At 43.4% G+C, this 17,330-nt stretch overlaps 1 protein-coding gene across 3 annotated transcripts in view; it reads right to left on the bottom strand.

Moving 5' to 3' along the window:
• The window catches only part of LOC146433120 (calcium-activated potassium channel subunit beta-2), a 131,754-nt gene extending 114,818 nt beyond the window's left edge, over positions 1 to 16,936 (bottom strand). For 2 of the 3 annotated variants that reach the window (XM_085069070.1, XM_085069071.1), the window contains exon 1: positions 16,771 to 16,936. In XM_085069070.1, the coding sequence (XP_084925196.1) occupies positions 16,771 to 16,808 (38 nt within the window). In that variant the 5' untranslated portion in view covers positions 16,809 to 16,936. The remainder of the gene's footprint in view (positions 1 to 16,770) is intronic. The other variant, XM_085069068.1, reaches the window with a different exon arrangement.
• Between the last annotated feature and the right edge of the window lie 394 nt (positions 16,937 to 17,330).

Below are 17,330 nucleotides of genomic sequence, written 5' to 3'. Positions count from 1 at the left end.
CTCTTTATCCCTGGTGACATCCAGAGGGACTCTGCAGAGCTGTTACAGCTTATTACAATATATTGCTAAATTCGGGGCTGATGCACCTCAGCAGATTTGTTGGTTTAATTTTGGCCAAACATTGAACTCTGAGGTGGGGATTGGATGGTTAAGAAAGATTATCCATCCCTTTCTCTTGGAGCCAGTGGGCTGGAAGTGATCCAAGTGGTGCTGCAGCAGAGGTGGCTGCAGGTTGCTGTCCTGTCACCTCTGCTGCTTCCATCACACTGTCACCACTGTCACCTCTGCTGCTTCCATCACATTGTCACCACTGTCACCTCTGCTGCCTCCATCCCGTGCTGGTGAGAGAGGGGAAAGTGGGCAAAGCAGCAGCAATGCTGTCCCCATCCTCTGTGCTCCACATCCTCCCCTGTGACTCTGGCACAGAATATCCTTTTCTTTCTCCCCGTCACTATAAAACATGGGGATTTTAAGCAGTATAACACATTTGTTATAACAAAGTTTCCTGCCTGTCAGGCAGGGGGATCTGCAGAGAATTTGCTAATGCCAGAGCCATGGGAATTAAAGTCACTCTTATCTTTAGCAGTTGTCACCCCCATTGCACGTGTGAGGATGAAACTAAAGAGCAAAAGGTGCTTTGTGAGATACCAGTGTAAGCCAAGAAGCTGAGGACTAGTAGGAGAATTGCTCTGATTATTTTTCATGTTGCAATTATCCATTTTATGTGGTCCTGTAGAGGTTTCTGCATTTTGGAACACGTTCCTTCAACGACTAGCATTTTAAATATTTTTCTTTTTCTATGAGGTTGTTAATGTTATGATCTGTTTATTTGTTGATATCATGCAGTTTTCAATGTCCTAGAATTTATTATGGGTATTAGAGTTTATCCATTTTACACCTTCATTATCTGATCTAGCCCCATCATTACTCCATAATAATACAATGGCATTATCATTGTTGTCTTGTTTCATTATAATTCCCGTTTGTTTAGTGCCTCATTTCTAAGAAATAATTTGTTAGAAAACATGTTGAGGCATAATCAACCCCCGTATTACATATGTTTGGATCTCAGGCAAATGACAGAAACTATCTGTGACTGACAGGTGGCACAGTGTCTGTTTTACATCACTTTTAACAGGCTGGGCGAACCAGCACAGTTAATGCTAGACCCTAACAGGGTCTGAGAGCCTAAAATGTATGTGGTGGATTCCCCAGTCTACTTCATGTCCACAGGGAATGTTCCTCCTCATGCTGAATATAGTGTCTGTCCTCAGAAAATGAGGAATTTGTCATATGAATAGATGCCTCACTTACAGTAAAAAAGGCTGATGTGCATTGGATCTTTTTCCCTTAGTTCTCCTGAACTGAACCTCTGTGTTGTGTGAGGCCATCCTCAGTTGTGGAGAGGGGAAAAGAGGAGAGAAAGAAGAGGGAGTGGGGGAGGAAGAAATTAAAGCAGGATGCAGCTGCCTCTGACTGAGATGGACATGGATGTCACCCTGTCATGGTGGCAACTGTTAGATTTTTATGCTGAGAGGGATTTTAAGGATCAATGAAATCAAAAGTAAAGCTGAGATGGGAATGCAGAGCACAGAGGGGCCAGAAAGACAGCTGTGACATGTGTGACATGAGGGGACCCTTGATTAAGGAAGCTGCCTGTCCACACTGGGCAGAGAAAGTGTTCTCCCAGCCTAGGACAAATCACTGAATGTCCTACCTGAGAGAAAGCATTGAAAAAGCTGACCTCAATCCATTTTTAGCAGTGATTGTTCTTGACTGGAAGTGTTTTCCAGCTACAGGGAAGCTTCAGTCAGCTACGAGCAGGTTCTGCCTTGCTGGATTCCAGGTCATCCATGTGAGGTGCTGGGTTGCCACCAGCACTTGGGGACAGCCTGGGTTTGCTCAGCAGCCTGGGCTTTGCCAGCAGCCCTTCCTTCCTCTGATTATTGCACTGTGTAGCTCAAGGCAATCATTGGCCACAAGTAACACAGAGTCACAGGAGGTCTTGTAAGAGCATCTGCTGCAATAAAAGCAGATAATTGTATCTGTGTTTTAGGGAAGCTTGAAGTCAGTCTGAGTTACGAACCACAAGCACAGCACTTCATTCCTCTTAAAGGCTGGAAGGGAAAGGTCCCAGTTTCTCAGCTTGTGTGGTGTCATTAATAAACAACCCTTGGAGAAAATAACAGAAACAGTGTTTTGGAACAAATGATATGATTAAAAAAGTATATTTCATCCAGCAAGTAATTATCACACCCGCTGACATTTGCTAAGATATAATTCAGTGAAAAATGGAACCTGTGTTTCTGCTATAAATTCTGGCTCAATTCCCACTGATACCAATCCTCAATCTTTAGCCAAAATTTGCTGAGGCATTGTCTGACATAGAAAATGGACTCTGAGCTCTAATGTAAAAGCTAATTACAGGAGGAACTGTGAAACAGAGCAAGAGATAATGCCTGTAGTGCTTAAGAAGACGAGGTTTGGCACCCGCTCTTTTCCAGAAAAAAACCAAAAAGCCACCCAAATATCAGTAACGCTGCCTTAGAAGCAGAGCATACCCACAGACACATCCTACTCCAGTGTTGAAAAGCATAAATTGCCTTCTCTCTTCACTCAAACCCCAAACACCTGCAGCAGGATCAACAAATACCATGAAAATTAGAAATAACACTCCAGTTCCCAATGGAAAGAAGCTGTGGTATGTGTGTGTGCACACAGGGGGAAGGGTGAGGATCTGGCTGATAGGTAAGAAGTCAAGATTGAATCTATCCAATATAATATTTGGGAAGCCTGTCTGTGTATTGATCAGGAGGAGCTCCATGCCTGGGCAGAGATGGCAGCTGGGTCGGTCAGTGCAGCAGTGCCCATCTAGGGACAGCAGAATATTGTGGGGGCAATAATGTCTCTGCAGGCTTTGAGACCTTTGGCATCAGGTCCGAATTCCCCAGATGCCTTTCCCTGCTTAGCACCAGGAAGCAGCACTTTGCTGACAGCTTTGCCTGGAGGCTGTGTGTTCACACAGATGGGAAGTTTGCCATCGGCTATGTGAAACGGCACAGGAATGAGGGGGCTGGCAAAGGCAGGGTAACAGCATGGCTCTGAATTAGGCTGCAGGGAAAGTGCTACAAAACACACTTTGGTGTGGGAGCTGCTTATCCTGAAGACTCAAGCTGCCGTGGGGTGGTGTGCAGGTTGTGGGAGCTGTCACTGGCTGTGGGGAACAAAGTTTCAGCTCCCAAACAGTGCCCGAGCTCAGGCAGCAGGAGAGAGCTCAGGTACCACAGCCAGTGCTCACCTTCCATCTCAGCTGCGTGAAGGACTCAGGGCAAACGTTATCATTCATTACAGACAAATGAGAAATAGGGATCTCTGCTCTCCAGCAGGTGCAGGGAAGCTGTCCAGAGCTGTGTCAGGGAGGTGGCACAGCCTGAGGTGTAGGCTGTAAAGCACCTCTGCTCCCTGCTGTTTGGCAAGCACCATTGCTTGTTTAGGACATGGTTTGATGGGGCAGAGCAGTGGTCGGAGCCATTCTTTTGTAGGTTCATCTCCATGCAGAGCTGGGCTCTGTATCTGCTCAGGACCTCTCATCCACAGGTTGAAATTCCTGCTGGAATGCCTGGACACTGCTGCAGCTGTGTGGTTCCTGCCAGGGACAGTTTTCTACACATTGAAGTGGCCAAAGCTAAACATCCCGAGGTTAACAAGGCTTTTCCTTGCCTGAGATGTTGCCTCCTGTGTCTCCTAGGATCACCTGTGTTGGACTATGCTCCAGAAGAGCCTTTCCAATTGCTCCCATCCCTGCACCCTAACACAGCTCTCTGCCACCCCACTAACCCTCACGGCATGCCTGAGACCTGCCCATTCTTTGAGCAGCACCACAGAACCCTCACATTCCAGCACACAAAAACCACCAGAGATCACATATAGCCATTAAATGCATTTCTTGAGAGGAGAGCTCCCAGATGGAAAAATTAGAGAGCTGTTCTCCAAGGGTTGTGTCTGATCACGCACCATTCCTGCCCTAAGCTGAGATTAATATTTCAAAGGAAATGCAGTCTCCTGTGGGCACTTTCAGAGAGGTCCTGCAGACCAGCTGAACCAGGGTAAACTTATAAGTTGCACAATCTTCTTTCTTCTTTCTCTCTGCAGTACATATAGGAATAAACCACTTATGTAAGTGTACAGGAACTACCAGGAGTGAAACCTGAACTTTGATGGTTCTCATTACCCAAGGACAGGGAGGTTTGTTATCCTCTGTTCCAATGCTCACAGCATATTTGTGGGATGGTGTTGAGGGTTCATCTGGCCACAAAGAACTCATGCTATGTCCTGCACAGCATGGGGCACGCAGAGGAAAACACAGTTAATACATCTCTGTATTGGTAGGGAGACAAAATTCTCTTCCTCTGCTGTCACAGCTGGCATGGGATCAGGTGGGTGTGGAACACCTTATATTTGTGTACCTTGGGGCATCAGGAAAGGAAGAAAAACACCTTTCTTAATGCAAGGTGAAAATCATTGTATGGCAGTAAAGGGGAAAACTGAGGTTGCCCTTGGGAAAAAAGGGAATATTTGTCACTCGTTTAGAAAACAGCAGGATAGGACTTGCAGATTGGCTAAATGTAAAGTTCCTGGAGGAGAAGGAATTAATGTGCTTTCTGGTACATGTTCTAATTTTCCATCACATTGTGGTAAGCTTACAGTGGTCATGACATGCTTGTGATAGTGATCAATATCTAATTAGGCAAAATGCTAATTTGCTAGTGCCTGAAGCCTTAAACCTCACCCTCCAGAATTTGTCTGTGACAAATCACTTATGTCCTTGCTCTTGACCTCGCAGGGTTAACTCCTATCCAGACAATGCCACAGCTCAGTTTAACCTCTTCTTTGTCCTTTGTGTGAAAAACTAAACCACAGCTGTCCCTCGGTCAAAATATGATGCAGAAGGTGATGTCAGGCTTGTCCCCTCTACCGCAATCCCTGCAGGACATATGGAAGGACAACTGTGCCCGGTGTGCTTGTTCACAAAAGAATTGACACGATGCTTTTAAAAAAGGCACATTCTGGTGATCCAGAACTGCTGCAGTTTCCTCCTGCAACATGAGGAAGTTGCTGCCATCCCTTTCCCGATTTTCCTGCCGGGAAATCCATAGCTGGTAGTATAGCAGCACCTAGAGGTGGATTCCAGGGACAGCCCTGCCCAGGGGGGCACAGGGGGCTGCAGAGAGGAGCTCTCGGGTCCCAGGGAGCACCCACAAAGCTGCAGGGCTCTGGCAGAGAGTGTCCCAGAGTTTTCCCAGTGTCCCAGAGGATTTGGGGTCAAAGAAAAATGGACCCAACCCTCCTGCATCTCAGGATCGTTCCTGCCTTCCATACCAGACCCAGGAATATCTAAGACTGTTGCTTTGTCTCCTACTTGACCACCACCATTGAGAACCCTCTTGCTTGCTCTTGAGAGCAGCATACTGCAGGGAACGATTTACTCTGACTGTCAAAGGGATAAAACTAGTAGAATTTTGATTTCTACTCTCTAATTAACTTCTAAGACTAAAAAATGCTGAGCTCTGTGACTGGGTTTCCATTTCTGGAAGAAGAGAGATGGCTCAATCCCATCTTCTTGTCCAACTAGGTTACCAAGGCACATTTTTCATCATCCAAAATTTTCCTGTCCAGCATTTAGCTGCTATCCTCAAATGAACATCTTTGCCACTGCAGCTTTTCTTAACTTTTGGGGGAAAATAGAAAAACCATTCTGTTCTAAGTCTAAAATATTTATCTAGAGAGAGGATGAAGAGGACTTAAGGAAGATGCTCTCCACAGAGGAAGCTGCGTAATTGCAAAAAAAGCAAGTCCAGTGCATGCCCAGGCACTGCTCTGCAGAGGGGTCAGTTCTGGGAGTAACTTCCCCAATGCTAATAAATCAGCATGAGTGTGCATGTTATCAAACCTATGAAAATTGATAAAGGCAAGTAGCCAGCTGGTGTGTGTCAGGGCAGCTCCACAGCATTTGGTTTGCACCCGTTGGTCAGGCACTGGCCATAAGGCCAGAGCACACGTGGGCCACAGGGGGTGAGCTGCTGCAAATTAGGGACCATGCAGAGCCCCTGCTCACCAGATGCTTCCTGGAGCCCATTAATTGCTTAAAGAGCAGATGAACTGAGTGTTTCCTCAGGAGCACTGAAAGAAGCGGAGCGAGAGCATTTGGAGTGGAGTTTCAGCAGCAGCTGGAGCAGCTGGTGGGCAGCAGGTGGGCTGGCAAGTGGGAGGCAGTGGGATGAGCTCTGCCTGCACACACCACTTGGCATTAATCATACCTGCTGGGCTTGTGCAGCCTCCTTCAAAACTTCTGTGGGAGATCAGGCATGGCCTGTCTTTAACTCTTTGAACTGTGGTAGAGAGGCTTGTCTGGAAACCATGCTAACAGGGAAATCCACAAGGCATGTCAGCTGGTTTTCCAGACTGTAAGCAGCCTTATCTGGTTTTTCAGTGGGTATTGGGTCTGACGGTGTGCTCCTCATTTTCAGTGGAAGGGACACAGTAATAGCTGTCTTGCTCAATGTCATGAATGACTATTGAAGTCAGCACTGGATGTGAGAGACATTTCCCTCATTGAATTAATTCTGGTGTGCAAGGTTCCATTAACACAAGAAGCAGACTTTGACCAAGTGCTGCAAAGACTCTCCTAACTGCAGCTATTTCTTCTTGTCCTTTATTTATAAACTGAATCCATATTGGAACTGTACAAGTGGCAATTCACTTAAAAATTGACAGTAACTATTCTCTTTGCAAACTCACAAGTAGGAATTATTTAGCCTCCATAGAGGGAAAGGTTGTATTTCTCATCTTAAAGGTGGAGGTTTGAAGACTGAACCTTGCCTAGAGTTTCTCCCATTTCCTAAGAGCCAGGAGCAGAGGTCAGGTCTCCTGTACTCCAACCCTACCCTGTAACTACAGGGCTATTCTCTAATCCCTTATTCCTGCAAGCTATTACTCTAAAAACATGATAAATAGACTGGTAGAAGTGTTTAGCATTGAATATTCCTGAAACATAATTATTCCAGCCTCCCTTGGCAGCAGAAACATTACTCTTATGTCAAAGATGAGGAAACAGGGGCACAGTGCTTTGTCCAAGCTTGTAGGACTGCTCAGCCCTGGGCTGTGGTCCCAGGTCAATCCTATAAACTGTGTTCCAGTCATGACTGCCAATGAATTAAATAATAGCTCAGTGGAACAGGAAAATTAAGCAGCACTGCTGAGGAAGACAAGGTATGGTTTTCAGTGAGATTTGAAAACTGAGAGAGGAGTTGATTAGGATCATATCACTGCAATCTAGAGATGTTAAACAACCAGCTCTCCACAGCTGGGCTGGTGGGAACATTGACCAGGTGGAATTACTCCTCCAGAAATGCAGTAATATGCTAGAACTGCAGTGCTGCTTGGAGGGGGTTATTCTGTCATGAGAGGGAAGAAACAAACCTTTCCTTCTCTGACTCCCAAAGACTTAGGGAAAACCAGCTCAATAACATGGTACTTGATCTTCTTTGCAAAACAGTCAAGGAAAATTTATGTCAGAGAAGCCATGGTGACACAGTGGAAGAGAGCAAGTTTATAGGTAATAACTATTAACGGTATAGTGAACACATCTCTAGTGGCAGACCATGTCTACTGTATGGATGCTGAAACTTTTGAAATGCTAGTTTTCCAAGAATGGCTATCTTTGCCATGATGCTCCCTCTCCAATTACATTATTAATGGTTTGTTATGTGAAATCCAGTTCCAGCTGACTGACAGTTTGCCCTGTGATCCTTGCTCTGACTGCTCCCTGGGATGCTCCTGCTATCCAGGGGAAGCATGGCCTCTAGGAGTCCTGGCAGTGGCTCCTCTTGGGGGATGTAGCATGTGGAGTTGGACACAGACAGTTCACCAAAAAGTTTTCATGGAACACCAGCAGGATTTCCAGATGGCTGTGCACAGTGGTGAATTTATATGGATTTTCTGCTGCCTCAGAAAGGAGAACAGGGGCAGAGAAGAAGGAATGAGGGGGAAAGGATCAGCATTGATTAAGCTGACAGTTCTGCTAATGTCACTGTGGACACAGCCACTTCCCTTTGCCAGCAGCAACTTCAATAATAAGATGCAGAAGGAGAAGGAGGGAGTGTTAGCGCTGGGCTGCTCACAGTGCTGCTGGCAGTATTTAGATGAGAAGCTGGTGGTGTGATGGATGGCCATGATGCAAAGATACATAGTGATCAGTGCTCTGGAAATGCAGGCAGATTAAGTAGGACTGTGCCTGACTAGTCTGAAGGTGACTCTACTGAGAGCCAGTTAGATGCTAATCTCCTTTTGTTCCTCACAAATAATATTTGTGCAAATTCACAACAGTTCTTGCAAATATGTTAGCAGATGTTACTTTCTCACTTTGGCTTAGATGTGCTATGGAACAGTCTTTGCCTTCTTCACAGACACCAGTAAGGGCTGGATGGAATAGAAATAATCCACAAATAAGGAAGCGTGGTGACTGTGCCCTGTACCTGTATCAAGCCTGATGAATGAAACTAAATCTTTCCACACCCCCAGTTTTAGCCCTAAACCCCTGCTTTGGAAAAGGAGGAGGGTGATGTAGAAATAGTGTCTGGGCTGGTTGGTGTTATCATCTGCACATGGGTTTGCACACTGAGTTTAACTGTAGTTAAGAACAGTGTCCACCAAATCTTGTTTCTCACACAGCTGCTCTTAAGTCTTACATTAGACTGCTGGACTAGGATTTAGGGCTCATTCCACCCCTTTTCATGGACAGATTCAGAGTAGGTGAAGGGCATTTCTGCTTGTAAGAGCTTCATGTGTATTGGACAAAGTTACCTGCAATGGGCAGCTTTGAGAAGAGGCATTTGAATAAATACCCAGACATCATTACTTGGATCCACATCTCCCAGGTCATTATGAAGAGCTAATCTTTGACATCTTTTAAAACACCAAGTCAGTCTATTTCCAAGTAGGCTTCTGCTTGGAAATGAGTATTAAGCTTTAGTTTTAATTTTGTAGGAGTTAAACTGAATGTTATTAACATCTCCAACACTAGACTTCACATACAGAACATTGTGGATATCTATCTCTTGTCTCCACTCAGCCAGGGGCACTGTCTTTGCTGCCTCTTTCATCCAAGGACAAAAGTAATTTGTTAGGATGGCAGATTTTCTTCCATTCTTGCAAATGAACATTAGAACATCACTATAGAAATAATCCATGCTATCTGGATTATGGCAATTAAATTTCTATAAAGGAAAGCTGCTTTTTAAACTAATATTTAAAGAAGATGAGATGTCTACACGAGGGGCATTGCTAAACAGATTTCAATATTTATTTATCTGACAGAGATTCTGTTTCTCCTGAAAGGATAATGTACTTCTACCTTGCAAGGAGTTTCCTTAGAGAGTTTAAATGAAGAGTGAAGCTTTGAGAACAAAGTGAAAATGGAAGAAGAAATATACTGCCACAGGAAGATCAAAAATGAGGCACTTGGGGCTTCAGAGAGTTATCACTAATCCCCTCCTGCCCAGAGGGCATTCCTGTGTGACCATCAAAATGACACACATGCAGCTGTCTGGCAGTTTGCCACATCTCTGGGTTTGATGGACTTTGCCCTGGGGATGGCTAAGCCTCCAGCTGTTCAGAATGGCAGCTTGTTTTCCTCAACAAATTCGCTCCGATGTTTATCTGACCTATCTGAAGCCACAGAAGTCGATTATAAATTTTTTCCAGGTTGTTTTCAACACCTTTTCCTTACCTAAACCCGTAAACAGAAGCAGCCATCAAAACCTGAACGCCTGTCCTGCTTGAGCACAGCTTTTTCTTTAGATTAGGATCAATGGCTGTGCTGGGATGACTGGGTTGTACTGCCTGAGATTGCTCTTGTACTCGTGGCTTAACAAAATGTGTAATAATGTTCACCTTATTAATACAGGGGCTGAAAACACAGGTGTGCCTCTGTCTGGTGTGCTGATAAAACTGTGAGGGTCACATGTACCCCCAGGACAGCACAAAGAATCCCTGGCTGGCTCTGTGGGGCACTACTACATGGCAAAAACATATATTTCAAATGGGTAAAAGGAGGCAAAGGTCAGAAATTTACTCCTAGAGGCAAAGTGAGCTCTTCGAAGTGAGGAGGAGCTCAGGGATGGAGCTGAGGGTCTCACTGAGCCAGCAGTGCCTGAAATGGTTTGGTTCTGTTCACCTCACCAGCTTGGGCAGTCTCTAAATCAAGGGATTTAGAGTGCTGAAAAACTGTTTAATGACAGCTGACAAAATGTAAGCATTGATTTTGAAAATGCTGCACAGGTATGATAAAAGAGTAGGTACATGATGGATGACAGAGATATGTGGGAAACACTTGTTTGGCTTTGTTTGGGTCAAGTAAGAGATGGGAGAGAGACAAAGAGAGATCTCCTAACAGCAGCATGAATATGAACAGTGCGAGACACACTCAGACCATGTAACATATTTCAGAGTCTCCTTTCCCACCCTATGCAGCTATCTCCTATGCAGCAGGGATTGTTACCAAGACAATATCTGATGCCTGCAGATAAAATGTTTATTTGCTTTCGTATAAAAAGTGAGCTGGAAGTACAGCTCACGATTGCAAACTGGGAAAGAGGACAGAATTTCCAAAGCTACTGCCAATCCCCTTACAAGGACATGGTTTGACTTCTGCACACACTCAAGAGGAACCCGTGACTCAACACGTGGATCTGAACTGAATTGCATTCACAGGTTTTTATTCATTATGACTCCTAAGCTCCAAAAATAAGAGCCTTTCAAACAAAAAAATTAAAAAGACACCAGGGGGTGATGTTAAAAAGCTATCAACAAACCAACCCCTTCTGAAATAATGGGAACAACTGTACATTTTTCTCAGCAGTGAAAGAACTAAAATGCAGGTGTATTCTGACTCAGATAAATCTTAAGTTTCCCCTGTGTGCAGTTGAGACTGTAAATTGGAAAAAGACTGACTTGGGGAGAAGAAAGTTTCCTAACCAGATGAGGACTTGGCCCTTCTCAAATATAGCTGTAAATCCAGGACTTTCAATCTCTTCACAAAACTCCTGAACACAGTAAATGCACTGGAATAGGATTCAGGGAGCCAGGAATTGCTGCTGCAGCTGATTCCACCCAGCATGGGTGAGAGTGGAATGCATGGGATTTCCTCTGCCTTTTCTCCTTTTCTCCTTTTCCCAGTGCCACCAGTAACACAGATGAGTTCTGCATCATTTCCAGGCAGCCTCAACACCTGAAATGTTGGAGCTTATTGTCCTGCAGGCAGGCAAGGCCAGGACACACTCAGGAATTCAGGGATAACTGCATTAACCTGGCTCATGTTTGAGCATGCTTATAGCAGCCTCTCATAAGAGACCAAAGTTCTCGGGGCTCAGCTGGAGGATAAGGTCAGGAACTGACATTTTTTTATAGTAGTTTTTAGAAATTCTGCCTCCAAACATACAGAAGAAGACCACTCCCTCACTTAAAAGTCAATACTGTGATGGGAATACTAATGCAATGGAGGACTATGTGTCACACAAACAGCATCACAGACCAGTGTTGGCAACTGAGTATTTTCTAAAAAGGAGCTGGGAAATGGATAGTGTTTGCATGCACAGCCTTTCTTTTGCTGGGAGAGATTTCAGCTTTTCAGTTGTCTGAAAACACAGACAACAACTGGCCATGCATGGAGCCTGTTAGCTCTCCAGAGCTCATGACTGCTCATGAAAAGAAAGAAAAAGAGTCCAAACTGGCCTCATTTAAGCCATCCTCTATAATTTGTCTTATTTGTTGACTAGTACAGGACCAGCTGTCTAGCTAGTGAGACAGAAGCATTAAAGGAGAGAAATCATAGAAAAGAAAGACTGGGACCCTCAAAGGTCACTTGGTCCTTCTACTCTCTCATGGCAAGCTCAGATTTACCTGCACTGCTTCTCTCTGTTTTGTCTAACCTGTTTTACAAAATAATTTCCAGCATTTCTGAATTACCCACCAGTCCACCAGGAATCACACTGATCCTTTGGGGACGTGTGAATCTCAGGACTGGAAAATGGGAGATACATGCTAACATTTGCCTGTGAGGCTGTTATTGATAATGTGCATGGATGAATTTTAGCTTCCTGGGGTTTTTGGTCTAATGTATTTGTACAGTTGCCTTTAAGACCTTAATTGCAACAAAATGGGATTAGGCATCTACTAATCCCTGAGCAGCTCTCAGGTGGTGCTTTATTAGTGATCTCATTGAGGTTACTCATCACAGGACTCACAGCAGTCAGTGCCTGGGTGACAGGAGCATTTAAGGATACAGCCAGCACATTATGGATTTTAAAAATTGCTTTTAATATCTAATGTCCACATCTTAATCCCAGTCAAGTTAGCTGAACTCCTAAACACACTTGTAAGCACTTGAAGTGGGTGGAAAGGAAGAATGTTTGTCAATGGATGCGAGGAAACAGCAGGAAGATTTCACAGAAGAGGCAATTCAGAGCTAATCCCAGGCTCTGCTGTGTGACAGTGCCTCTGAATGCTCTTATTTACTGATGAAGAGCAATTGACTGAATTGTACTATTTATATGTTTTAAGCATTTTTCTAAAACTGCATACTTCACAGGAGCATGTGGGACAAACTGGCAATGGAAAGGAGCAATTCTGAAGCAGTTAACCGGCCTGACTGTCATTTTTATTCAGCCTGTATATGGAAAGCTTTTTTAAAATAGTTTTAAGGAAAATGAGAAGCAATACTCTTGAGCTTACATTGTCTTTTACAGTTTGAGGAGCTAGCATAAATCCTGCATTCCCTTCTTCACTTCATGGAATACAAATCAGAGAATATTACAGTTTTAAAAAATAATCCTGCTTTGGCTAGGAGCAGGAAAATCCATGATTTCAGTGATGGAGAGCAACACTTTAAAACTTATTTATTTGTATCAGGTACTGCAGGTTTTACCACTAATACCTGACTTTCCAGCAGCTCTCTACATTAGTTGGACTTTATTCATATCCTCATATTCCAGTATTTTCCTAGACTGAACCTTCCTAATTTGAAAGATATGGCTTGATGTTGAGCACACAAAACAATCTCTTCCCTGGCAGATCAGAGCAGAGCAGAGCAGACACATATACACCACTTGCTTCCTGACCCAGGACTTGTACAGTTTTACCTTTTGGCATCACTTTAGAAGCTTCAAGATTAGGGAAGGATGTAAGTCAAAAGATTTGAGGCTCTGAGGGGCTGCACTTCATTCTGGGTGTTGGTTGTTTGTTTGGTTTTTGCTGGTTTTATTTTGTTTGTGTGTTTGTTTTTTCTTTTTTGAACCTTATGCAAACTACTTAAATATGGTGGAATTAGAGACAATGCCAAATTGCTGGTCCAATACTTGTTATCTTTTTCTCCCTACAACTTATTCTCCTGTTTGATAACTGCTCTTGTCTGAGAAGATTTGGTTGAGCATAGCTTTTGTTTGGGTATTTTACACTGCTTTGAGAATAAGGCTCCAAAGAGAAAGCTAAGGAAGAAGAAATTCCTAGGGGGCAGAGAAATTGAGCTAAAATACTATGGTCACACTCTGAACTTTCACAGATACCTTTAATATCATGTATCCAAAAGAGAAACATATCTATCAGGAGATTAACTTCGCCAGCATTTCTCAACAAATCTCCAGAAGCTTTTGGTTGTGCAAGAAACACCAGATATTTTCCCCACTTTTTAAAACATCACAGTATAATCAGAAATGAATAGATTGCTGTTAGCTCCAACATAATTTCACGCTGTCCAGAAATAAGATGGAAGTAAAATCTTTTAGGTAAACGCAGAAATTGCATTAAGAAGCAACATGTGAAACACTTTCTTTGTTAAGCATAATTAGCAGTTCAAAGACACTTGCCTTTCAAAGTGTCTGCTTTGATTCCTGTCAGATGCAGAGGCACTGATATATGACACGACATTCATCAGTAACTCTCAACATAAAATGATGTGATGATTTTTCTCTAATTGAGGGGATGGGAAAGCAAGCTTTTTTTCCCCCTCCCTTAAATGAGCTTGAGAAATAATTTAAATGGCTGTCAGATTTTCAGAAGCAGGTAGTAAAACACTGGATGGAAGATTTTCAAATTCAGGTTTTGTCCATTCCCAATGTTTTCCTTTTAAAAGTATTTTACTTTCTGACATGTCAGATATTACTTATAGAAGTAGTTTTCCCCTGTTTTTAGGATATCTCCTGTTCAAATTTGCCTGAGGAATTCAATATACCTTTCTGACAGATTTCTTTGAGACTAGGTGGCTCTTCTGAAATATATTCCAGTTGAGAGGTTTCAAAGTAGTTTTATTTTATCTTTGATTTTCCTGTGACTATCAAGTATTATGCTGGCCTTTTTTTTTTTTTTTCTAGTTGGCTGCTCTAGTGTTTCTTTCTTTTCACTCTCCAATGACTCCCCAGCACATTTTTGTTTTACAGGTTGATATTGTTTTGTGTACTGTTCCTCACACGCTATTTTTCTTAGCCTCTGGATTCTCCAATTAGCATAATTCTGCATTTTTTTTTCAGAGTAGGATAACTACTAAAATAGTCTGAAATATATAATAGCCAGCTAGAATGACTCAGTAGCAGAGGGAGTTGTGAGCATGAACTGCTCACAGCAGAAATACAAGGTCTGTGCTCCTGCTGAGAGCTCAGAGTGATGTCCCACATCACCCTGAGTACCTCGATGTGGCTTTCATGACTGCAACAGGTCATTTCTGTGTGCCCAAAACCAGATTTTACACAGGCTGTGGGCAGCATTTCAATCTGTCCGAAAAGAGAAATTGAAAAGCCAGTAGCAGAAATACTCCCTGACATGAAATCAGGTTGTGAAAGCAACCATACAGGTTATTTTTAATTTCTTTCTCTGTGTCAGTGGTTCAAGGTTTTAAGCATGATCCAGGCCTGTCTTCTGGGTTTGTTCCTGACACAGGACTTTCTCTCTCTTCCCTTGTTACCAAGTGTGTGACTTTTGTCTCAGTGTAGCATAAGAAAAGCAAAGTTCTGCAGTGAGAAGTGTCCTGGGTAGCCTTGGTGGAAGAGGAAGGTTGGGAAAGCAAATTTTCAAGGGAGCTAGAGCTGCTGCTTCGTGTGCAGTGACTCAGCTCTCTGGGCTTGGTTTTGCCAACAAAAAGGCAGCCAAACTCAGTGTTTCCATGAAACCAGTGAGCAGTCATGCTGTGAACTCTGGTTCTGACATGTAAAATCTTCCATCAGCTTCAGGGAGCTCTCTGCTATGGCAAGGGATGAGTAAAGCCAGAGCACTGTGTGAACACCCAGCCAGGGGAGGTCTCTGCCCCAAGGAACGTTGGGTCTGCACGAGCCAGGAGGGAGAAGCCAGAGGTAATGACCAACAGAAAGACAATTTTTATATCCCCAGTTCAAGGCTGTCCCTCTCTAACACCCTTGCTGAGTCAGTGTCCCCTCAGAAGTCACATTTCCTTCACACACCAAAGCACACCTCTGCTTTCTGGTACTTTACAACCTGAGGGAGCACAGTGTCTGCTCTCTGTGAACTGAAGAGGAAACTAATCTAAAAAGTTTGTTGATTCTACAAAATAATTTAGGAAAATGTTCATTCTCTTTCATATATGAACCAGCCCTGTCATGTCTGACCTGCAATTGTTTGCTATCAGTATTTTCCTAGAAATCTTTTAAATTGACATAAGATTGAATTATCAACAAAGAGGAAATAACATTGTTTTCTTTTCTGGAAGCTGAGTCAAGAAACCTGGCTCCAAACCCCAGCATAAAGCAGCAGGAGACCAACACATCATAGGTATGCATGCAAAACTAATGTAAACTAAAACTTTGATATTAGAAATACTCATTAAACAGTACAGAAAAAAACCCCTCTCCATCTCAGTAAATTTCAAGATTCTTAAAAGATGACTTAGAAAACAGAAGGAAGGAGTGTCAAGATTATTTAGTCTTTCATTGCCTATTTTTGACTCACATGTGGAGTCTTGTCTGTACAACACAAGAACATTTTCATCCACCCAACTGCCAGGTGTACCACCCTATGAGTAAAAGATCTGCATGTCATCAAATCCCATACTGAGTAATTTTCCTTTAAAGACACCATTTTGAATTTATCTCCAAGTCCAGCTTAGCTCTCAGCACCACTTTTACACCAGTACCACCAAACTGCACCAGCATTATAGGATTATGGAGTGGGATCACTTACCCTGTCAAGTCTGGTTTCACACTGACACTTCCAGCAGGGAGGGTGCTATATTTTTTTAGTTACAGAGATTCACTGTGCATCCAGAACCTGCCCTCTGCACCCTGCTTTTATAGCAGGATTCAACACAGCTGAGCAAATACAACCTCTGCATTATATATGAGGTACAGGGAGATGATGGGAGCAGGGTAAATGCTCTCATTAGGTGTAGTGTGTGCACAGGGAATCAGAAACACAGAGACACTGCGAGACGAGGGGAAAGGAGGAGGGAAAATGTGTTTGAGGTCTGCCATGAAGGCCCAGGAAACTCTGCTCAAAGGATTTCTGTCCCAACCAACTCTGTAATCCCTACCCAAGGCCTGGATGCAGTTACAACTCCAGTATATTTCCATGCCAGACTTTTGTTAAATTCTCAACGTTGAAGCCAAGTAGGGGGGAAAACCCCAAACAAATCCAATGTGCAAGCTGCTAATAACTTCTGAACAACAAAGCAACAGCAATTCCCCAACCCAAACAGCTCCACTTTCTACTCACCTCCATCTCTCTCTGGGATATTTAAGGCAAAGGCTCATTTTTGTCCTGCAGATTCGGTGCTGCTGCTCAGTGTTATTTTGCCAGGTCGTAAAAAGGCTCCTGACCAAAAGGAAGAGGAAAGCAACACGTAAAGCAAACACAGAAGCCCAAGAGGAAAGCTACACCCTACAGAGCAGCACTAATAGCAGCGGCGAGACTCGGGAGGAGAGAACACTCCCAGTTAGTAACTTTTTCCATCGATACATCTGTTACAAAACAATTTTGCTGCAAACTTCTCTTCCTTCTCGCAAGCAACGCTTTGCTGTAGTGGAGACCTCAGATAAACTACAGGATGAATGTGGGGTTTGTCAGGGTTTTTTCGGTTTCTGGATTTTTTACCAAGTAAGCAAATTAGTGAAATATAAACGAGAAGCTCAGCTGACTGCTTTAAAAATACTCTGCTAGGCAGTAATTATCCAAGGTGCATTTGCCCATACTTCATATTTTTTTCTTTTTTTTTTAAATTCAAAAGTCTTCAACAGAAGTAGAGTCATATTTGAAATAACCACCTATGAGACTTT

The sequence above is a fragment of the Lichenostomus cassidix genome, chromosome 9, assembly GCF_008360975.1.
Source record: "Lichenostomus cassidix isolate B80296 chromosome 9, HeHo_3.0, whole genome shotgun sequence".
Classification (NCBI taxonomy): Eukaryota; Metazoa; Chordata; class Aves; order Passeriformes; family Meliphagidae; genus Lichenostomus; species Lichenostomus cassidix.
The sequence above is the reverse complement of the archived record's forward strand: the minus strand, read 5'-3'. Positions and strand labels throughout refer to the sequence as shown.